The 24,476-nt window shown below is 30.5% G+C and overlaps 1 protein-coding gene across 3 annotated transcripts; it reads right to left on the bottom strand.

The window, feature by feature from the left end:
- Window positions 1-919: 919 nt before the first annotated feature.
- Window positions 920-24,084, bottom strand: LOC108916916 (beta-arrestin-1). Of its 3 annotated transcripts, XM_018723241.1 has the most exons (12): window positions 23,828-24,084; window positions 19,147-19,271; window positions 15,559-15,589; window positions 13,189-13,249; window positions 12,395-12,591; window positions 12,137-12,327; window positions 11,738-12,019; window positions 7,518-7,661; window positions 4,633-4,776; window positions 1,512-1,598; window positions 1,310-1,453; window positions 920-1,253 (listed from the first exon to the last, which is right to left on the bottom strand). In XM_018723241.1, the coding sequence occupies exons 2-12, from the start codon at window positions 19,179-19,181 to the stop codon at window positions 1,163-1,165; spliced, it is 1,407 nt and encodes a 468-aa protein (XP_018578757.1). In that variant the 5' UTR covers window positions 19,182-19,271; window positions 23,828-24,084; the 3' UTR covers window positions 920-1,162. The 3 variants fall into 3 exon arrangements, with proteins under 3 accessions (XP_018578757.1, XP_018578759.1, XP_018578758.1); XM_018723243.1 differs by lacking the exon at window positions 4,633-4,776; XM_018723242.1 differs by lacking the exon at window positions 7,518-7,661.
- Between the last annotated feature and the right edge of the window lie 392 nt (window positions 24,085-24,476).

Below are 24,476 nucleotides of genomic sequence, written 5' to 3'. Positions count from 1 at the left end.
CACTTAGAATCTTCACTCTATTATATTAGAACCATTTACAATCGATATAACAAAAGCTCGAGTTCACCGGGGTATCATTTAGTGGGAAAAGTTTGATAACTTTTTTTTCAACTTTTTTTTTTTTTGAGGAATTGTAAGAACTTTATAAGTGATTACAGAAGTAGCGCTATCGCCAAAGACAAATTTCTGCTATACGAGTCGAAACTATTTTATTAAAGTGAGGTTAGATATGCTTCTTTGCATGCATTCATAATACTGAAAAGTAAAGTCGGAAGCAAGTAATTACATGTCGAAAGTCAAATGGTACACCACAGTCGGTTTGGACCTTCTGAGTATGTGTATAAAAGTGCTTAAAAAATTAATATAAAATACTTAGTTAATAAAATTCGGTATAAATTTTATTAAATTACAAAATTAGTGTAGTAGTTTCTCTACACTTACTCGACATACATTTTAAAATCAAAGCACCACCATTTTAAGTAACTCTCATCTATACGATACCTTGGCACTTATTTACCTCGATTGAGGTTGGCGAGCTTTGAACAATTGCTCGAATAAATTTACGCCACTCCCTTGTACTACAATCTATATATAATTATATCAGAGTTAGTGAGCATTTTAATATTGACTGACTAATGTTACAGGTCATAAGAATAATTTCATAAGTTTGTTAAATGTTTAAAGCATTTTTAATTTCTCAAAAATATGTTTTCGGAATAAGTCTCGACGACGAGTCGTTGTTAACAATTGAATCTTGCAAATTTATCTATTTGGATATGAATATTCACGCATGAATAAACTCAGGGTTTAGTATATGGCTTCAAAGACCAAATAATGTCTTGGTGCTTTGACTTTAGGTATTATAGGAAAATAGTGACATTTATAGAGGTAACATTTAAGGGAAAACAATAGATACATATTGATTCGTTACATCGTTATAATGAATAAATATTTAGTGTTATGTTACATGTAAGAAAACCAAGAAGGGGACATATGATCTTCTAAATGTATAATAGTGCGTTCTGGTTGTGGCTTGCAGCACAGCCGATGACTAGGGTACACACTGTGGAGCGGTTTACACCTAATCGCAGATGACATACACATCGGTACGTATAGGTATTAATGGACGGGCTGGCACAGATGCCTTTGCCTCTACCTGGTCTCATGCATCAGTCTCTCCTCCTTTTAACCGTAATCTGGCAAAATCTTCAAATATTATATCGTCATCGTGATCTTGTAGATTATTTTCATCACTAAAATTTTCATTACCGTTTATTTAAAACTATCTATTGTTTCTAAATGTACTTACGCATCTAGTTGTATTAGGTTTGCATCAACTGGAACATCGTTACCCACGTCTTTGCTTACACGTCGCGAGGGTGATGGCGGTGGAATAATTTCTTCTTCGGGTTTTGGATGCATAAGAATAAATGGAAGTTCAGCAACTAAATCCCTGTGTATAAAAAAAATTATACATACAAAGATAAACAACAATATACATCCAATATTACCCTCCCAAAGCTCCTAAGCACAATTTTACTTTGACTTTGTACTGTACTATGATTCCCAAGTTTTCTCGTTGTGAAGGGTCAGCAACTCTGTAAACGTAAATCCTTTATTACATATAGTGATTCAGTCACTTTAGTCTGTATCATGCAAATAAAAATGAAGAGGAGCTGGACAGATAAGCATGCAAAGTTAAAGAACTTTTCGAAAATGGAAGCTACAGCAATCCTATACAGTGACATGAAATAAGGATAAGATTTGCCGAAAAATTAATACTGTATTATTTACAACATATTTTCATTATATAGTTACTTTTCAAGAATCGCAATTTAAACTTTAGGTAAGATCAATAATACAGCGATTGTTTATAAAGAAACCGAAATATATAGGGTGTATTGTTTATACTTAAAAAAAAACTGATGGGCGAGTTCCTGTTCTTAATTATCTAAATTGGCTATGGACAGAGATGTCAAAATTTGTAGACAAATGAATATCAACTGTTTTAAGAAAAACATACAAGCCACTTGATTCCCAACAGCAATGAATAGCAAGCCCTGAACCTCAAGAATTAGGTTTTTGTTTAATTAAGGGCTTTTTGATACGAAGAACAGCTTCCTGAAGTTATGAATTGAATTTAGAAAACACCCTGTATAAACAACAAAACTATTAGCGAAATTTTAAATTTACGATCTGTTAGAATGAATTTTAAAAACCAATTCTTTCTTGAAAAAAAATGATCTTTCTTTGCATCAGTTAGTGAGTCATACTGTAGAAATAATTGCTTTTTTTCATTATCTTTTTGGCTGAAATATGTGTTTACCTTTGCCCATTATACACTTCCAGTAAACTGTTTATATTCATGTGCGATGAATGAAATAGAAATTTGCAGGTTCATGTGATAAGATACAAATAGAGCTTAGATTATACAATGTTAATTAGTAAGGACAAGTTTTTTAGTATAAAAGAAGCTTACTACACAGTATAGTAAGTGGTAAGTGCACATATTATCAAACTCAATAACACAAATTCAAATATCAAATCAATTACGTCTTGAACCACAATGAATCGTCTTCAATTACGTCTTCAACGAATTCTTCATGTAAAAATAAGTTTTTTATGTAAATGTGGACATGGATTTTTTTCTATAAAATGAACTTGAATGAAAACAAGTTTTGTTTATAAAATAAATTTAGAACAATTTACGAACTTCCTTCTCTGATAAACATTTTTAATAGATTTACAGGAATTAATAAAATGAAAATAAAAGCATTGTGAAAGAAATTTGAAAATAAAAAAAATGTTTCAAATTTGGAAAAAATATAAAAAGGCAGCTTATCACAAGAAATTTTATTTTTTTACAGAATCTAGAAATACATGTACTATATGTATAGAGAAAACAGAATTTTATAAAAAAATGTAAATATTAATCGATACTTTAATGAAAATTGTTATGTTACAATGCCAAATAGTATACAGCTAATTATTATTATTGATATACAGGATGTTTTTAAAAATCACATCATAAATTCAGCAGTTGGTGAAACACAAAAAATGTGACCAATTTTTCGTATGAACTATAGGTAGGATCTATTGCCTTTTCAACACGCCAAAAATGATTTTCTAATATCAAGCTATTTAGAAAATGTAGGTAAGGTAATTAATTGCATTGTTTGGTACATTGTGGATATGTAACTCAAAACATCAATGTGACTTTTCTCAGTGAAATTTAAAACATAATTATTTTGAGGCTGCCTATTTTGTTTGCATGTTATGTCGCAAAGTTTAATTTTAAATTTCTGAGCATGTACCATTTTCCAGAAAACCGAAATTGCCATAATCAAGTAGTAAATTTTTGCTTTCATTAAGTTTGTTATTCTGTCATATCAATGTATTTGATGAAAAAAACCATTAGATATAGATTTTAAATATAAATCTGTGATAAAAATAAAAAGATTTTTTAATGTAACTAACACTGGTAGTACAGAATAAAAATTAAGTCACTAAAACTTAAATAAATAAAACCGGATCAAAAATTAAAACAATTTTTATATTACACGCCCCAAAATAAAATTGGCAGTTCCTTGATTAATTTACTAGGTGGGAAAATTGTAATTGTGAAACCTACTTAAAGAGAAAATAATCCTTTGTACTTTGTATTTAAAAAACAAACGATAATAAACCACCCATGATTTACAGAAATAAGTTGTCATATTTTTTTATGCATCGCCAACTATTTGTGGCACCTTCTTCAAAACACCCAATATATTTTTTTATAAGCAGCTGTATAAGCAATTTTAATAACAATAACAATGTAATTATACAGGGTGTCCCACATAAGAACCGACACAGGGCAGGTGCATGTAGGGGTCTCCAAAATATCGTAATTTAACCAAACTTAACCTATATACAAAGTTGTACCCCTGAGGAGTTATTAGCCCCCAAATTGGGGCCCTAAATTTTGAAAAAGATTAATATCTCTGCAACACTTTACCGCAGAAGAACCAAATTTGGTACATGATTTAGATTTATTACTGGTCTTCTTTGACTATGATTTAAAGTTTATTGAAGCACTACAAGGTGACAAGGTATTGGGGATGACTCGCCCCTAAAATAATACCGAACTTTTTTTTTCATTGATTGAATTGAAAAGTAATATAAATTCACGGCAGAATTTAATTTTAAATAAACCTAAATTATGTACCAAATTTAGTTCTTCTACGGTAAAATGTTGCAGATATTATATATTTTTTTAATTTAGGGAAGTTTGGTTAAATAACAATATTTTGGACATCCTTACATGCACCTGTGTCGGTTCTTATGCGGGACACCCTGTATGTACAAAAGGGGAAATTAGCTTTAAACATTTTAATTATTTAAATACAACAAAAAGTGTTACCTTTGTCAAAAAATATATATAACTTGGACGACAAAAACCTCCACCATGTAGAAATAAGGAATAACAAGACGCAAGAAGAACCAGCTACTTTTTAATATTAATTAATGAATGGCTGGCAGAAACAATAATGAAGGCAGAAATTATAATTGTTGATAAAAACTAAATATACTGAACCGTTAAATGATGCGATGATGAAAAATAAAAAAAAATTGAATTGTTTTTTAACTTACAAAGTGCTTGACGCTAAATTAGTGTCCTCATGCTTTAACTGTCCATCCAGAGCGAGGCCCCACTTATCCTTATTATTGGCCAGTAGAGGTGTGAGTGTAAAGACTTTGCTCAAAGTGAAGCCTGGGCCGATGGGACACCCCTCTCTACTCAAATCAAATCACACAAAAAACAAACAAATTTAATCACACATAAAAACTTTTAAATCTGCAGACTCTGCATCCCATCGCCCTTTTTTTTTGAGAAAATTTCTGTTCAAGTTCTACAGTCGATGTAATGTACGAAACGCCAAGAGCAAGTTTAAAGATCGGCAACTTGTTAATCTCGCATACAGAGTGGAAACGTTATATCTTAATACTAATAAGGGTTTGAGTTGACAGGGAAATTTGTAGTGTCTTTTAGCAACATACAAGTTATTGACAGTGTCCCGAAACGGAAGAGCCAGCTTCCTTGGATGAAAAATGCCATAGTTACAGAATTATGACCTTAGAAAGTTTGAGACCTTTAAAAAGCAATTGTTAAAAAGTGAATTTTCTCAAGATATTTCAATGAAATTTGGCAGAGGAAGGTTTTCGGAATAGCCAATAATGAACAGGTTTATTTCTTGTCATACAGGTCGCTAGGAATACCTAAGACATTTTTTGGTTTCTTGTTGGTACAGATTTTGATAAAATGGAGATGTTTTATGAAGCCTCACTTTATTTGTTGTAAAAATAACCTTACACATGTTGCTAAAATGAACCATTTCAGAGAAAAACAGATTTAAATTTTTTTTAGCTGTTGTCGATTACAAACAGTTACGTTTTTAAGGGCATTCTATTCTAATTAAAAGTTGTTAAATTTATATAGTCTGTTCACGGAGAAAGTTGACAAGAGGAGAAACTCTTTTGTTTTTGACTTTATCGAAAAATGTCACTCTCCATAAAAACTTCTGCATCTCGAAAAAATGAGACTGTCATACAAACATGTTAGATTAGATACACAGGGTGCTCATAAATTAAAAAAACACGAAAATACTCAAGAGAGAACTACCATTATTTATTACTTTGCACAACATTTTTATAAAACAAATCTGTTTTTAACCTCAAATAATGTCCTAATACAAATTTTAAAATAAACTTTTACTCTACATAGCTACATCCCACCTCAACACAATTTCCCGCTAACTTAATAAATTTTCCGTAAACGTTTGAGGCCCATTTAATTAATTTATCCTTCTCGTATGCGCACTTTTAATCTTCCCTATCATGTGGCAGATCAGTTGAATAAACCTTTTATTTTAGGGCACCCCAAAGAAGAAAGTCAGGTGATCTAGCAGGATAATGGATTGGGCCAAATCTTCCTATCCACCTTTCACCAAAATGATCTGCTAACCATTGTTCAAATGATCTGCCTCTATTAAAAGAGCGCATACGAGAAGGGATAAATGAATTAAATGGGTTTCATTCAAACTATTCGCAAAGTGTACGAAAAATTTATTAAGTTAGCGGAAAAATGTGTTGAGGTGGAAGTTAGCTATGTAGTCAAAATCAAAATTGAAATTTTGATTCTAAAATTTGTATTAGGACATTATTTGAGGTTATAAACAGATTTGTTTTGAAAAATGTTGTGTAAAATAATAAATAATGGTACTTCTCTCTTGAGTATTTTCGTTTTTTTTTAATTTATGAGCACCCTGTATATCTAATCTAAGATGTTTGTATGACGGTCTCATTTTTTCGAGAGACAGAACATTTTATAAAGAGTAACATTTTTCGATAAAGTCAAAAACAAAAGATTTTCTCCTCTTGTCAACTCCATCCGTGGACACACTGTATATTAAATATTTTTACGAATTAGACTATCTTAACTTTGTTCAAATATTAACATCTAATGAGACCCTTTGAAATACTTTTTGCAAAACAAGATTTAAAGGCTTATGCATCAGTAGGCTTTGACTTTCGAAGAGATAAATCGATTCAAATATTAAAAAAGTTTAATGAAGGTACATATTTAGTAAAAGTATTCAATTTAATTACATAAAATACCTGCAAATAGTCGGGAATTTGTGATTAATAAATTGCAGCAAAACATTGAAATCGGCTTTCCTCTGGAATAATACATTTTACTGATATGCTACAAATATACCTTTTTTACAGTAAATAAAGTAACGTTACATAAAACTATATTGGATAGGAGAAATTTTAGAATTCGAATTAGCATTAAAGTAAAATAAAAGTTACACAAAATAACTCTTTTCCGATAGCTCTACAAACAAAAAAAGCTGTAGAACAAAAGAATGTTTTAGGTATTCATAGTGATCTCCGTACCATTGTACTAAAATAACTTGATTTAAATCGGTTTATTTTTATCCACGAAAGCTTGCCCTTAAAATATGGCCCATTTGCTTTTGGACATCCTGTATGTATTCATTATTTTAATATTGAAAAGTGCTTTTAATTTTGCAACCATTATTAAAAAACCAAAAATAAATTGATGTGTTACTATTTTTTAACAAAGGATTTGATAAATCAACATAAAATTTACTGATGTTATCAAAATAAAAGTTTCTACTCTATAAAGCTGCACTGATCTGTATATGGAAAATTTTATATTATATAAATTTATATACTGGAGACCTTTTGGTACGTGAACTGAACAATTACTCTCAAACTAAAATAAACAAAAATAAGGATATCTACAAACAATTTTCTTAGGTTGAAAGTCGTGTCAAAATGTCCGAAAATTTGTATAGCATGCAAGAAACCAACACCTACTGAAAGGTCCGTTATAAGACCAGTTCCTACATATTAATAATAAAAAAAACAACAAACAAATCAATGCAAATGTGGAATTATGGAAGGGTGTCAATTGGTAAGTAGGGAAGGCGAGCTGCAGATTAACTCACATAGTTGAGGAAGCTAAATTGGTGTCCTCGTGTTTTAATTGACCATCTAAGGCCAACCCTCTTTTATCCTTGTTATTAGCCAACAAGGGCCGCACAGAGAATACTTTATTCAATGTATAGCCCTGTGGTATTGGACAACCTGCACTGTAATATTCTATCCATTACGGACATTCTAACTTAATGTATAATAAATGTCTGTGCTACATGCTTTTAATTTATTCATAACCCAATGTAGCAGATTAACTCTCCTCCAGTTTTCTCTGTAATATTTAATTTATCCAAACAAACTCAAGATTCATGTGTTTTGCATTTGATGATGAGGGAAAATGGAAAAGCAAAAAAGCTTCAGTTTTCTTATGTTAACGTGAAAATGATTTCTATAATTTAATCAAGTTGCAAATATTACAGAGGAAGGAGTGAAATTTTTTATTCTAAAATGCAGTTATTCTAATATACTTAGAAATAGTGTAGGTACCTTTTCAGTTGTTTGTATAAAAAATGGCTATTGGAATACATTTATACAAGGTGTTACAAAACATGATGCCAAATGGAAACAGGAGGAAATTTCATTAAAAAAAAAAGCTTTCTGTGAAACAGGACCGAAAATAGTAAAAAATAAGAAACTGCTTGAAATGACATTACTTATCTTCTAGTTCGGTTTGGTACCATATTGTAGGACACCCTGTGTATATTAGTTCTTCTACGATGTCTGATTTAGTGTAAAAAAAGGTTAACAGGTACAGACATTTAAAACCTCTTTATTTTCTCTCGAAAACCAAGGCATCCTAAATAATTTTTGTGAAATTGACCCACCCTGTAGATAATATACCATAGGACTTATGTACACTAGAGGCGCATATAGCGCGTGTAACGCATGCGCCAAATCGGTAGAATTTGGCTGTTTTTAATGACGCACGTATTTTACTAGCGATTTGTGATGTACTTTCATCTTCCACAGTCGGTGTATACTGTATACACTACAGTTGGTTGGATTTTTAGTTATGAGCACGTTAGCGTGCCTTTATGCGTGATCTTCGACTTCGCCTGTCAACATCAAATTGATCTAGCGCGTACTTCAGCCTTAGATATTACACCTGTGCGTCAGACGCGTAGTTTTAAATGTTGTAAATTACATTGCAAACATGTTAGGTAGTTTGGGACCGGTTTCAAATCACCAAAAATATCGAATCGGTTAAAAATAATTGTTTTTTCGGTGAATACCTATAACGCAAGCAGTTGAGCAAACATTTTCGATAATTTCAAACTAGTCCCTCACGATCGTTGCAACAAACGTACAACGGTGTAAGAATTCAACGCCAGAATTATTTTATCTTATTTATTCACATGAAAAAAAAAAACGATCAAGCGCAAGCGTATTTTAAGTAAAATTTCATCTCCGATGTCAATGGGTATCAGTCTTTTGAAATAGCTTAAAAAACCTAAACGATGCAAGAATGCATATTTGCAAAGGAAATTATTTCCACTGCGAGTATAATGAAACTTGCATAGTAGGCATAACAGGTATTTAATGAATTGCACATATTAAAATTTAAACAACCACATTACGTATATGTTGCCGCTACTGCGAGTCTATTATTTTTACTATGCATCTGTTGCTCTCAAATACATATTTCATTCATTAACAAAAATTCATATTCCCGGTAGTACTAAACATGTAAATTGACTGAATATAATTGTTTCCATGAAACAAAGCTTCTCTGCCTTGATGATACATTTAGAGCCATATTAATAACCGTTTGCCATCCGTTATTTACAAATACCAAATACGAATAATTTTCACGTTAATGGATGGATGGAGTCAAATTACTCGCTGTTAATTTACCTCTGGATCGCTTTGTGGAACGGCGAAATATATGGAAAATATCGGGTATTGGAAAATCGATCCGTATCGTGCATTCCTTGTAACAACTATCATCTGTTCAACATTCCTCGGAACTTCGTAGTTTTTTAAGCACTTATTAACGACATATTGTAAATAACACATGTTTACAATTTTATCCATACACGCATATACATATACACAATATATTTAGTAAAACGAACATTTTCAATTAATTGTAGTTTATTTGTTAGTATAAAAATGTATATTCTTTTTTGCATGTCGTTGTTATTTGTCATATATTTGCTCTCAACTTGTTGCAGGATTAAAATTAGATTACATTAGGTTAAAAAATACTTTGTTTAAAAGTTTCTTAAGATTAGGAATGACCAGAAATGGTACGAGATACGTCTTTTTATAGCAGCGTTTAGTTATTTAGATAATCACAAGTACCGAACTAATCATACGTAGCACGCATGATTTACACTAAGACTCTTCTGATGAGTTACGACATTTAACTTTAAAAAACAAAATGTTTTCAAGCTGCAATATTTACTTAAAGATTTAATATACTCGATAAAACTGTACGCTTCATTTCATTTTTTAAACACATTTGAATTTACTTCAGTCCGACATTCAATGACGATTTCTTTTTAAACGCCACATTCAAAGACCTTCGCGACTTAGCATGGCTTACGTTATATCAACGCAGATAGAGAGTCCAAACGATAAGATAATTAAAAAGTGACTTTACGACATCGAGAAGTTTTTGTGTGATTTTAATTAAATTTAAATTATACAGGTTATCCCTTAATTCGACTGCCAAAGTTCTGTAGATCGTTCTTTAACCAACATTAACATCGAATGTTCAAAGTAGGGGTCAATACAGCAGCGAAAGTATATTTTATAAATTTCTTCTAAACCACAAGAATATGTCGATTTTTTCCGTATCTCGTGAAAATGTAAAATTTGAGCCTGTAGCACGGTAATGATGGTATATAATAAACCTTTTTAGTAGTGACGTCACATGCGCCAAATAATAGGCAACCCCCATAGTTGCACATTGTCATGAAGAATTTCCACCTTTGGACATAAGTGGCAAAAAAATGGCTTCTTTGTCATGACCTTAAATATTTCGATATTCTGGCAATATTAGAAATATTTAAGAAGTTTCAAACCCCAAGTGACAAACTAATAGAATTTATATATTTAGCACAAAAAAAAAACAATAAAAATACTTAGTGGAACTAGAAAATACCAAGATTAAACAAAACAAGAGAAAATACGCTAATGATGATAGCTATAACATATCAACAAGATCTCGCCTGTGTATGAAGTTATTCTTTCTGAGCATGCGCGTTAGGAAAGGCTAATGTTAAATTTTTATTTTACTTTCTCTTCTTATCGCCGCTCATTGATGAAAATTATATTCTTTTTCAAGGTAGCTATGAGTTCTACGCAACCTATTCGCGCGTCAACAAATAACCAAAAACGTGTACCAAATTTTATTTATTATTGATAGTTCCCCTTTAATGACATGATAATGACCATACCACTTTAAAGCTTATTTCGTTAGCTTTATAACGGTACTTTATTTCTTCCATTTTACCCACATTGCGAGTTAAAGGTAAAGAAGTAACTTTTTACGAATGAATTCATTACATTAGAAAATGTCTGCCATTTTTTCCGAAAATCTAATGAAACGAGTTGGATAGTCTAGACTTACTTTTGAACATGCCGCCCTGTATTACAGTTAGTTATTTATTTTAGTCTCCTATAAATTTTCTACTTACTACGTCGCATGGATCTTACTACTAAAAATGTAAATTTAGAATAAAATTCCAAATACTAGACCAATTATGCCATCCTACGTGATGGATTAAAAATAAATCGAAAATTTAAATATTTTGCTTTATCTGCACCTCTACAAATTTAATTTCAAATTCTACCGCAAAAAATAAAAGTAAAATTAGTTTGAGGAAATATCTGTACCTGTTTCCTCTTAAATTGTTATAATTTTCGGAGTTAGCTTAATTTAATAAATATGTAAGTAGCTTCTCCACATACCGTGTGACCCAAACAATAGATTCACCCCTACACCTCGTCTCACATTAGTGTTAGCGACATGATACCAGATATGAGCAAAATAAGCGGCAAATGGACCAATTTTACAAACAAATAATTTTTCTATCCCTTCCGGTTTAACCGAAATTACAGAGGTGGGCTTACAGTTTGGGTCGCCATCGTAACAAATCTAAATTTATTATAAAATGCAGAATTTTTTATACAAACAACCTGATTATTTCAATTCTTACGGCTAGTATTCGACAGTGTTTCTAAAAAATTCGTAAAAGTAAGAGAATAAATAAAAATAACTTACTCGCTTTCTGTTTCCGCCACTGTACATTTATACTGAGCTGTAGAGAAAAGACATATGTCTGCGAACTGTCTAACTGATACTTTAATTTTTTTAACAGTCCGGTTGGAGTTGTTTGCGATATGGACGTTAACTGCAATGTTCTCTCCATGATGGTACAATTCTTTATCTAGGGAAGCCTCCAGGTACAACTTGTTCGGACTCATCATAAATTCTTTACTAACTTCCACGGACGGTTGTTCTCCTTGTTTACTGGGGGCGTACATAATCTTTCTAATTGCCAGCCTACAATGCACGTATAAAAAGTAAAAGACCAATCGATCAGAAAATGTTTTAAAAATAAAGGGTGTTAAATTTGCACTCTGTATTACATACATACATAAATTAATTTAAAAAACAGACCTGACTGAATTCCTTTTATGGGGTTTGTCATCTTGAGTCTCGCCGACGAAGGCTTTAAGTTCATAATCGACCCCGCAAGGTTTTCCAGTGTCCCCAGGGGCGGGTTGTAAGGTGACGGATGCCGGACAGTGCGGCGGTAGCTCGAAATAAAACGGGTAAGCATTTGGTCCTAATTTTTTTATTAATCGTTCCTAAAAATTAGAGAACATATTTTTAATAACGCGAAGAGGAAATAAAATAAAACATATACAATCGCACCTGCAGTCTTGTTAGAGGTCGTTTATTCTGTGATGTATTTTCTTGTGGATAAATTTGTTCTGCCGCTAAATATAAGTCTTTACGAAAAGTTAATCCCAAAACGTCTAGATCTTCTCTGCCATATCTAAACGCTGCTAATACGTGTCCGAAAACCTTTCTATCTTTGACATAATCTGGATCAATTAATACTACACCGTCTAGAATACAAAAAGTTATTTTTCCACTGGCTTACAAAAGGTTAAAAAAACAACAAATAGCCGAGAAATACCTCCGATTTCTTAAGAAGCAATTCATAAACAATTTAAATAGACGCAGGTATTATAAAATTTAATGTGACTAATTAAAAAATTATTTAAAACAGTTTGCAACAGAAACAGTCGAACAATACGAATTCGAAAGGGAAACTTTATTTATTCCATTTTGACACGGATCATTAAAAAATTGTGCTGGTAGTGAAATATTTTTAGCACACCGTTTTAACGTGTTTCAACTTTTATTTACATTTTGTAAACAGACTTATCGATTGAAATAAATATAAAATTGTGAAAACATGCCGTTCGCTGAATACACAATCGGGGAATAATTTGCAGTTATATCATTACTGAATATCCCATATGTAAAATAATTTTAGCCAGCGACGAAGCGGCTAAATCAAATCCCGAATAACTTAACTGTGTTATAAAACGATATTTACGAGATCTCCCCTTGAGAGTAAGCTGTGGAGAATTTCGTCAATTTCCGTTAAAAAATACGAATATTACCTACTTGGAATATTATATGTAGAACAAACTTACCTATAGGATCTACATGGGATATGTGATCCACGAAGTCCCGTTTGCCAAGGTAGACGGTTATCTGTGGAAAATATGTTCTCGATTATTATTAAAGATAAATAGTTGCGGTTTTCGCGAAATAAATTTTTAAATATACATATTTACTTTTCAGTTATTGCCAATAAAACGAAATTTTTGATATTTTCGCTTACCTCTGTTCACAGCTCTGTGACACATTACCTATGAAACATGCTGTATATAGTTTGTCATGTTTATGTCAAGAAGGGAAAAAGCCATAGCGGTTTATTTTTCAAATAAAAAAAAAATGGTTTTCATTACTAAGATCGAAGCATTACTGATAGAAATGTTTCGTTTAAAAACATTCACAAACATGGGCGTAACTAGGGGGGCGGACAGGGTGTGCACGGCCCATACCAGCAGAAAGTCCGGTCATATATTTTTTATTTTAGAATTAAACGAAAGTGCTTAGGTTTTGAAATATTAGCAAAAATTTTAGCTACGCCCATGTTCACAGATAGTCACATAGAACAATGGAATTAAATTCTATTCAGTAGTGCAATTGATTTTACTCAAGACCAACTTTGTTTTTTTTCTCTCAAAAAAATGTTAAACTTCGCGAAAATCGCAACTCCTTTCTTTAATAATAATAGATATATGTACTTTAAGATGACATACGATATTTATTTATTTAATTTTTAATATTTAATTTTAAATGCTCTAAATTAAAATTACGAAATTTAAAAAATTTAATATTAAAAGAAGACTCGCAATCCCTGTTTACGTTCTTCAAAGAATTCGCTTTTAATTACATGCCAGGATAATAATAAAAGATGAAGAGAATTTTACTCTCGCTTGTGTCTATATACAAAAGGGAAAAACAATATAATAACCTTAATTTAGAATAAAATATCATCCACAAGGACACTAATAAATATAATTTATTATAATTTAATTTATCATGGATGGAATACAACTAATATAAAGGTTACTTTGCGAAACATAAATTTAATAAAACAATAATCTAATAAAAATAATATTTCATTAAAAAAAATTAGATCTTGAATGAATTTAACTTCAACATTCAAATTTTTTTGTTCTTTTCTACCGAAAATATCTACAGGGTCGGAAAGTCGCCATGGTTCATCGGCTGTTACGTGAGAGCGATAAAGTAAGTCATAGAAATCCGTGCGATAGAGAAAGATGGCTATAATGAAGGCGTCTAATAGTCACCGCCCATTTCGCCCTTCCACAAATAAGAAATGGATCTTATTTGTGGAAGGGCGAAATGGGCGGTGATTATTAGACGCCTTCATTATAACCATCTTTCTCTATCGCACGGATTTCTATGACTTTCTTTATAGCTCTCACGTAACGACCGATGAACCATGGGGACTTTCCGACCCTGTAGGTAAGTAGTTACAAAATTGTAGATACAACAATTCTTCCTAAATAACAGGTGTCAGAAATTTATTAATTAGCGATTTGTAGGTATTAATTTAAAAAAATTAAACTCCAAGCAAGAGAAGTTTGAAGGAAAACAGCAGTTATTTTCCGAAGGCGTTTTTTCTTTAGTTTTTTTAGCAGAATCTCGCTATACTTTTTAAACGAGACATTTTTCGATCTTTAAAATGATTAATATTATTAAAAAATAATTAATTTTGACGTCACATCACCATAAAATACTTTTTTATACAACTGTTTTATGTTAAAAATTAGTGTATATTTTCCCCATCAGTACGTCAGATACATACATTTAATTTTTTTCTTGCTAAATATCATATGTACGTCAAGGAAATTTTACGCATAAATTTCAATAACTGGAAAATATTTAATTCCAGAGAATAAATATAAAAACTGAAAAACTGGAAGTTACAGAAACATAAACGAAAAAATTCTGTTATTGATATTTCGACGGTTTTCATCATGATTTTTCTTTCTTAACAACTTAAACTTCTTTGAGTCTTCAAAAAATCGTCCCAATTTTCGACACGACCAAGACTAATAGTACCATTTTAGTTACATTTTAGACTTGATTTTATATTAAACATTTGAAAAATAGATTACGTATGTGTGTTTATTATTGCAGTTGCGTTAGTCTGGCACAAGTTATTATAAGTCTACCATGGTTTATGTTTTGTTCTTATCATGATTCATTTTTGGCCAATTAATGGATTGATTTATTGTAACAAGTAAAATATGTGTAACAAGATTATGCGCGAAGATTGTTGTCCCTCAGACACTAATTAATAAATTTCTAACAATAAAACTATGGCAATTAATTTCGACGGTTGTAGCGGCAATTATTTTGTTTATAGTATAAAAAATTTTTTTTGTTATCTTATTATATTTGTTAGACACATTTAAACAAACCTTTCCATTTGGAGAACTTTTCTTAAAAACCCTGAAACAAAAAAGTGTGTATTACTTGCAAGTATTATTATGGACGTAGATAATTAAACAAAATTTAAATTATCAAACTTATTTGCAGTTTTGAGAACGAAAATAGGTTAATTTCCGAAACGTAACTTTTCCTATTGACGAAAGTAGTTCGTAAATACGCATACATATTTAAGCGCACAAGTCCAAAGATCGATATCAGTACAAAAATATTTTCCTTAAATTCCATAAGTTTTTAATTACGAAGGCCTACTTAATTCGGGAACAAATCAAAACAATTTTCACACACCTCGTTACTGCTGACACGATATATGTGTGCAAAGTACTTATTATATTTAAAAATTCTAATTAATTGGTCGATATCCCAGTACTTATACAATTTTATGAAATTTGTATTTAGTTTAAATCAAGGTAGAATTAATCTTCCAGGATTTTAAACTCAAATTTGTTCGTAAATATTTGTACACATGGCGACAGCCATTTGCTTCAAAGTTTTCAGCAGCTTTGTGCTTGTTTTTTAAACTTTGACAACATAAAAACTTCAAATAAGAATATGTTTTTAATTAAATTTGGTACAAACTCATTTTAAGTAGGTAGTCCTGAACCCTGATCCCGGGAATAATATACCTCTAAAAGTAACTCTCTTTACATATAACAAAGTTATCCAAAATCCAGCGCTCGGTTCGCTTTTAAACAAAACCTATTTAATCAATCAGAAATTTAATATGGGTTTTTATACTCTGAAAATTAACTTAATTTTCTACGTGCGTTTTAAATTTGCCGTAATACACGCATTTCTCACACGCAAACTAATGCCGCATCATGTGGATGGTGCATATCGATACATTCGAAAGCATGTCTCCACTTCAATGATTTACATTCGTAAAAAATGGCAGGCATACGTAAGAGGTTGACAAAGCATAAACCAAGTTACCGACAACATTAATTTGACGTTTCTCGCTAATGCCAAATCCGAATATTATACAAATTTTAATTAATAACTTATTTTGATTATTTCAGGCTAATGGGTGCAAAAATACCGTATATACTAATTTAAGATTAATCTGAAGTCTTTAATTTTACAAACTCTGTCATAATAAAAATAAATTACTTTGCAAATTTAAATTACTATTTTCCGTCTATTAAATAATAGGAGATTACATTTTATAACCAAATAAAATTCAACGAGAACGCAAAACAAAAAAAAAATACATTTTTATGGAAAATGTAGCATCTGTGATTTGACTGTCTTGTAGTTCTTTAGTGATATGTTATTACATTGTTAGAGACATAAACAAAACAAGGAAAACGTACATAAAAACATGCTGTATGCTGTACGCTATATGCGTACAAAACAAAAATAACAAATATTAACTAACCTATCTGTTACATAGGTACCTGCAAAATTACAATGATAATTTTGAAATAAAAAAGCGTTTATTCATTGTACCAAATCAGTATCTGTTCTGTAGCAAACGGTTCTATAAATAGAAAATAGAAATATGTTAAGTAATAAACGTTAAAATATTTAGTTCGAATAAAATTTTAACAATTCTACTGTATAAAAAATGCATGTTTTTAATAACTGGAAATTTTGTAAATTATCAGTAACAGCGAAAACCTTTTTGCGCCGAATGATATTCCCCAACCTGTAAATTGTTTTCAAATCATTAAACCGAAAAATGATTTCCATTACGCCAAATAAAGAATAAAAAAGCTCAAAAATATAAAATTAAATTCTAGTCTTCACTAGTTCCCAGTTTAACAAAGATTCGAAGTAATATAATTATAATTAGCATATAATATATTTGAAACATAAATAAAATAAAATTTCAAATGTATTAAATCCATTAGCTTTTGAGAGAGTATCTTATGATCTACGGAAAAATGCAAGGCGTAACCTTCATAAATGTCGACCTAGTTTGTGAGAAAATGTGGAAAAGGTGTCCTTTATCATGTAAATAAAAGAATCCACTCTGGCAAGCCCTGCTAACAGTTGAATCCTTAGCCTGTAGGTTGTCAAAATTAACTTAGTTTTATTTGATTTTATACATCTAAAGGTGGGTATTGACTCGAACATTTTACTCAGAACGAAGTGATAGTGGCAGGTGGCGTTTTTGCCCCCATACTTGACTAAAAAGAAAACAAGTCAAAATAAATGTGGATGAGGCGCCTCTTCTTACAACCTCAGATTTTTTAACTTAATTGTAAGATAATACACGTTTCGGATTCCATAGTACGGGATGTTTAATGTACTCATCAATATTCGGAGTAATAATTTGAATCCCACGAAATATGAATTTAGTGTATTCTATTAGGTACTTTCAAAGCTTCAAACCAAAACAATATCTGTATACTATCCAGCCGAACAGAGTTAGGTTGATATACAGTGTGTTTTCTGAATCTATGTTATCTTCAGGACGTGGTACCTACATTGAATCCCGTTTTCGAGATACAAAATGTTGAGGTTTAAAAAATATGTCTCATTTATGAAACCTCTCTAAAGATGCTTGATGTGATGAAACTTTTGAAAATAATTTACCTTGTTCGAGACATAAATTTATCGAATTGGTTTGCAAATATGTTTCCATCAAGTATTTTTAATAATTCGGTAACTCTTCTGGAAAACATACCTCGGCCTGAAATTTTCTACATTCTACATGTTACCTTTTTTATGAATAAGTATAACTTCGAAGATCTTAATAAGTGAACCCGTTTGAAATAATACGTAATAATTTTTTTGAACATACATACAATTTGATCAATACATATTTTATCCATTTGGTATAGCGCTATTTGTTAATTTAACAGAATATTTCTCTTGCTCGCCAACATAGTATTTATTCACTTATAAGTATTTTCTGAATATTTAACGTCTGGTTCTGGCTCGGTTCTGTTAACAGCCACATATCCCCGAACTTCAAGACTGTTTCGATTAAAAAAAAAATATTACAGAAGTTGTACGATTTTGTTTTGTTAAGGTGTAAATCTATCAGTGGAAGATCAATATTTATGTTCATAGAAATTGTTTAAAGTTAGACTTTTATGTAACATCGGCAACAGTGCATAGCTCATCTACGTGGTAAGTTCTATTCTTTAATCAGCGGTTCTCAACAAGTTTTCTGTTAAAAAAACCATGAATATTTATTTTGAATATAATTTTTTCCTTATTTTTTACATGTTTTACTCAGTAAATGGCATCGTTGTTTAAAACACATGTACACATTTAAAGCCCACCTTTTGAATTGTCTTGAAAGATAATAACGGTTATTAATTGTAACATATGATACAACTACGTTAAAGAATTTTATATAGTCTATGTTACGGGCCAGTGAATTTTTATATCATAAATATGGGACTATATTTAAACAGAAATATTTGATTATTTATTATAGTAGTACTGGTTTACACGATTACGATTACTATCGTATCTCAAAGATACATTTTCTGCGCGCAAAAACATAGTTTCTTTTTTGGTAGACCAAATGAATTCGGCACGAGTGCTACGAACGCAAGCATGGCAAGTGTAGCGTATAAGGGTAAGAACATAATTTGACATACCTTGTAGCCTGTCGTTTACTACTGACATCGTCCATATCGGGACTAGAGTTAGATGGTGCCAGCGTTACGCTCCCAGGTTCCGCAGGAGGTATGGTAGGCACTTTGTGCCCCTCCAGTCTGCTAAACTAAAACAAAAATATTACATGTATTTATTTAAAAACGTTCTCGACAAATTTATCTTAATTAATGCCAGCACTGGCGTGACGTAAATTGTGCGGTTTTTAATCTCAACACACACCACAGCATCCTATCAGTTTCACATTTTCGTTTCAAGTAAATAAGCCCGATCAAAAATATATGTAGACACATACTCGCGTACATGCAAGGCGTTTCGGATATAGCGAACAAAAGTTTAGGGGATGGATATGGCACTTTTTTTAAAAATCAATAATCTACTTAATTGATCATAACTTTTAAAGTGATTTTTAAAGGAAAATAAACCTCTTATTACAAGTCGATAACATTAACTGGTTTCTTGGAAAAAAAACGATTATATTTTTTGGTCAATCCTAAAAACCCGTTAAAATGTAACTACATTTTGTTTATACAATTTTAAGTATTAATTATACTGATTGATTTATAAAAATTATTAAATTCAGGGACAAATGGAAAACGTGCTCGAAAAATATTCTCGCAAAACATTATAGGTTAGCATTTTTTTTTTTCGAAAGGAGTAATGTTATCGACTTGGATCAATAAAACCTTTTTGTAAGGTTTTTTCAGAAATTTTAAGCTGACACTGTGTAATTCTGTAATAAAAAAGTTATCAATAGGAACTAAGAGGAATTTCAAGATATTAGGAGTCCCCAGTGCCCAAATTTGTAAAAAAAATCGCTTAATTACGAAAATATTAATTAAAAAAACAAATTTGAGGTTATGTAACTCCTTAATACAGAACTTTCGAACGAATGTACCGTTATTTTTCGTTTCTCGAACATCCTGTATATATACAGCGTAATTTACTAGCCTTTATCTTTATACAAACGGTGACAACAGAAAGTAGCTACAATTTAAAAAAAAAGAGAGAAATATTAAACCGTAATTTATCATTACTAACTAACTTTTGAAAATTTACTGTAATTTTTCAATTAGTATTTTGTAACGTTAATTGTTTATTAATAAATTACAGTTAATTAGTTATTAGTCAAAATGGCTATTAATTATACCTATTTTTTATCGCTAAATAATTGTAATAATTACAGCGGATCATCCTGTATCTACAGTACGTTCACGGATAGAGCTGAAAAGAGTGAACACTTTTTTATTTTTAATTTATTAATAACAGCCATTCTTATTAAAAAATTCTGCTTGTGTAAGAATGTACAAAAATATGACCTTCTGCAGGCCAACAGGCATATGGTAGCTGCTAAAAAGTGACTAGAATTATTGTAGTTGATTGTAGAGCCCTAGATATGCCATTTAAGAAACAAATAAATAGCTAATAATTTTCAAGGATTTAATATGTACAAGGCGTCGATGAAATCACATTTTTAAGTTGAAATTTTACATTTTGGTAAATGATCCTGTTCGATTAAAAAGAAAATAGTCTTGTTAGGAGAAAAATTGTTTTTTTTTTGTAAAAATGTTTAGAAAATTTGCTGCACTTGCCAAATTTGGTGAATTGTTAAATACAAAATTATCTTGGTACATTTATTTTAATTGGGAATAATTATTTCTAATTAAATTTTTAAATATATTTTACAAAAACGATCTATACCTTACTAAAAGGGCGATTTCTTGTCTATAAATCGCCAGCCTTAAGAGGTTTTGATTACGTCGTCATGTTGCGAGTCCAAAACTGTTCAAATCGAATAAAAAAATATTCTTGCCTGAATTTTTGCTTTCAATTTATACGACACTACTTCGTGGAAACTGATTTGAATGGTATTTATTTAATGTGAATATCATAAACTGTACCTATTTGTCAGGGATAATTAGTTATTACAATTTGCTATTGTTCAAACATATAAAGGATTCTCTGGAAATACAGATACAATTTCCTCGTACACAATGTCGTTTTGTTACACATTCACGCTCCCTAGTGACATATATAGTAATACTAATGGGACAATTTGTCAATGGATTTAATTTTATTAGACGTTACTTAATATATCTGAGTAGTACTTACTATTCCAATAAAACCGTTTAAATAATTTATCTAAATATACAAGGTGCCCTCCGACAGGTGAAACGACTCTTACAAAAGTTAAAAAAAGTTAGTGTTTAGTTCTGCTTGTGTTTGCTAGAGAGAAAAATATGAATTAACCAAAAAATCAAAGTAGGCTTAGGACGTTGAGTCATTCATTCTCAAAAAAACTATTTTAATTAAGAGCAGAGGCTGACTGGCCACAGATTTTTTAAAATTCATTTTTGTAAAAACTAACTTTGTGAAACAAGTAATGAATTTTCAAATATAATAATGAGTTCCATTTTTTATTACAATAATACTGCTTCGAAATTGCAATTCCCAACTATAATCGCAATTCGCGACCATATGAATCTTATTTAAGACTAGCCTTTGCCAGCACAAGTCAACAATCATACAATTTTTATTATGTTTGGTTGGCCATTATATAATAAGAGAATAAAATAAATTAAAATGTACGTCACTTGACCGATCAGAGGAAGTGACTCAACAAATAATGATCGAATGGATAAATATTTTACAACCAATAAAGTATATGCAGTGCGTATGCGTTAAGGTTGCACGACCTGTACAACATTTATCTTTTATAATATCGTTGAAAAATACTACATCGCAAGTACAGCGCATTTTTCTGATTACAACCCTGTGTCATATGATATGGTTTACCTTCTGTTTTCGTCAAAATACCCAATTATCCCTTTTAACAAAAAGTATTTTGAAAACAAAACGTCCCACTATTTAACTTCTAGTAGTTCTAGTAAACATCTAACAATAAGATCATTCAGCTATTTGGATGTTTGTCTACAGATATGTTTTGAGTAGTTGGATGTAAAAATTATAAAAATAATAATATTTTGGCAATACGCTTTGAGAACCATTCTACTGATTAAGTCGAAAATTTCAATACACATACTTTTTATAGTGATAATTTCAAAAATACTATTCATCTCGTTGTATCTTAGTTGTGGAATAAATATAATCCGGATTATTTGTTTTTTTACATACAATTTGAATAAAAAATGTAGAAAATTTACTTAATTTCAAGTAATATTAATTATACTATTTGAAACCAAAAAAATGCAACCGTTTTCAAAATAGAAGTGTTTTCTCATATCACGGCATACTTATTTAAAGGAACATCAATTAATATTTTGGAGTTCATTCGAATTCCATTTAATTTTTTGTAGGTATATCGTAATAAATTCTAATTATTAAATGTATGTAGGTATTTACGTTTTATCTTAATTGTGATACTCTGTCATAATAACGGTTCTAACTTCGAAACTATTTAATTAATTAATATGGTATGTATATTAATTAATATGCCGAAGATAAATTTTGCGGTAGCGATTCTAAATAATGCGCAACCAAATGCAAATTATTTCAAAAGTGGTTACCTACACTACAGCTTCAGCGAAATAGCTTCCTTTTATTCTGAAACATGTTTTAGAGAACCAATATAATTAAAACAATGAATCAAGAGGGAAAAGTTATTGACGTTTTTAACTTAGGTAACAGAAAACATTTGGGTTTTTTACTTTCAACCATTTTTACTGAAAATTAAGCACCTTTTCATTATTTTTTTGCCGGAACTGTCGATATGTGAAGAATAAAGTCAACTACTTTTTTTCAAATTTACTTTAAAAAGCCTGAAATTTTTAATTAATTGGTGCGATGGTTTTTGAAATATTTATACGTAATCAAAATTCAACTTTTACAATGTATACACTGAAAAAATGTATCGTTTAAGGAAGAATATTTCATTAACATGTGTCCCGATACCAATGAAACACCCTGTACACTACATTTTTGTGACGAATTGTATTAATTCAACATGCACATTGTCAGTACATTAATATTTACTTTTATCAACACATTACAAAATAACATTGTTTGGTTTTAATTTTTAAAACAAGTTTAATTATAATTTCATTACATTAAACACTACACAAAAACCTGCATCATCGAATACAATCTAATTTAAATATTTATAAATATCCCCATAATTTAAACAGCTGCTTAGTGCTTACTATGACAAAACAGTACATATATGCAATTTATTATGGAAATTATATTTACATGGGTCTTCATTCAACATTAAAGTTATAATGATTTATGGAAATATGACTTCGTCAGGATTAATAACATTTTTTACAACTTTTTTGGAAACGAGGATATTTTATCAGATATATTAGGTATAAATATTAGAAATTTCATCTACATTTTTATGACACCAGATACTGCAATTACTGACAGAGATAAAAGAGAAAAATAATCTAAAAGTAAAAAATATTTGTGACATGTATCATATAGAGGTTGTATATTATTGGTGGTAAAAAAATAAAGGTGGTTTAGTCAATACAACATTCAGATAAGATAAGCCAGCCAGTTCGATGGTTTTACCTTTAAATATAATCCTTTTCAGGTTAATTTGTTTATAATATACTATGTAAAAACATGGTCAGTGCAATATCTGCCGAAAATCATAAGAATGAAATGACGAATTATTACTTTTTGTGAATAATACAGACTTACGTGTACAGTATTTTCTAGGAAATGGCAAAATTATGGAATCTCACACGTTCTGATACACCACAATCACAAAGAGATCTGACAGCTTAGATTTTCCCTTTAAATTTTTTTAACGTCTCTTCGAACATTGAACAATAAACATTAATTCAACAATAAATAAAACACCAATTTTACCGACAATATTTTAAACAAAATGACGTTTCTGCCCAAATACACGGTAACTGTAGGCCGAGTCCAATTTACCAACTCGTAAGCAGGGTAGAGATGGCAAGTGAAAAAGAATGATTGGGATTGGAGTAGGGCGACACCAACTGCTGATTAATGCGCATGTATTCAAAACGAAATTAATTTAATGTGAATTTATTAATAATCTTACGCTTAGGAGCGCTTCCTATGCTACTAAAATTTCGTTTTTTTTTATTTAATATATTTAATACAACTTCTATTTACTCGTTTCCACTATAAATATTTAAATATAGTACTGTTTACCGCTCAATTGCCAACTGAAAATGAAATAGAAATATACCATTGACTTAGCAAGATTGGATTGAACATCTTTAGATTAATGTGGCCTAAAACCATTGCACCACAAAGCTATTTGACATTGTTTAGACATGTTTTATACTTTTTTTAGTTATTCTTAATTATTTTA

Source organism: Anoplophora glabripennis, unplaced genomic scaffold, assembly GCF_000390285.2.
Source record: "Anoplophora glabripennis isolate ALB-LARVAE unplaced genomic scaffold, Agla_2.0 scaffold2, whole genome shotgun sequence".
Taxonomy (NCBI): Eukaryota; Metazoa; Arthropoda; class Insecta; order Coleoptera; family Cerambycidae; genus Anoplophora; species Anoplophora glabripennis.
Note: the sequence above shows the minus strand (reverse complement) of the source record. Positions and strands in the feature narration are given on the sequence as shown.

Bases quoted from the DNA above. Each gene is read 5' to 3' on its own strand.
- LOC108916916 (XM_018723241.1), bottom strand. From the start codon at position 19,181: ATGGACGATGTCAGTAGTAAACGACAGGCTACAAG. The intron at 15,590-19,146 runs GTATGTCAAATT...TTTTTGTTTCAG, and splicing joins AGTAAACGACAGGCTACAAG to GGTTTTTAAGAAAAGTTCTC. The intron at 4,777-7,517 runs GTGAGTTAATCT...TGATTTGAGTAG, and splicing joins AATTTAGCTTCCTCAACTAT to AGAGGGGTGTCCCATCGGCC.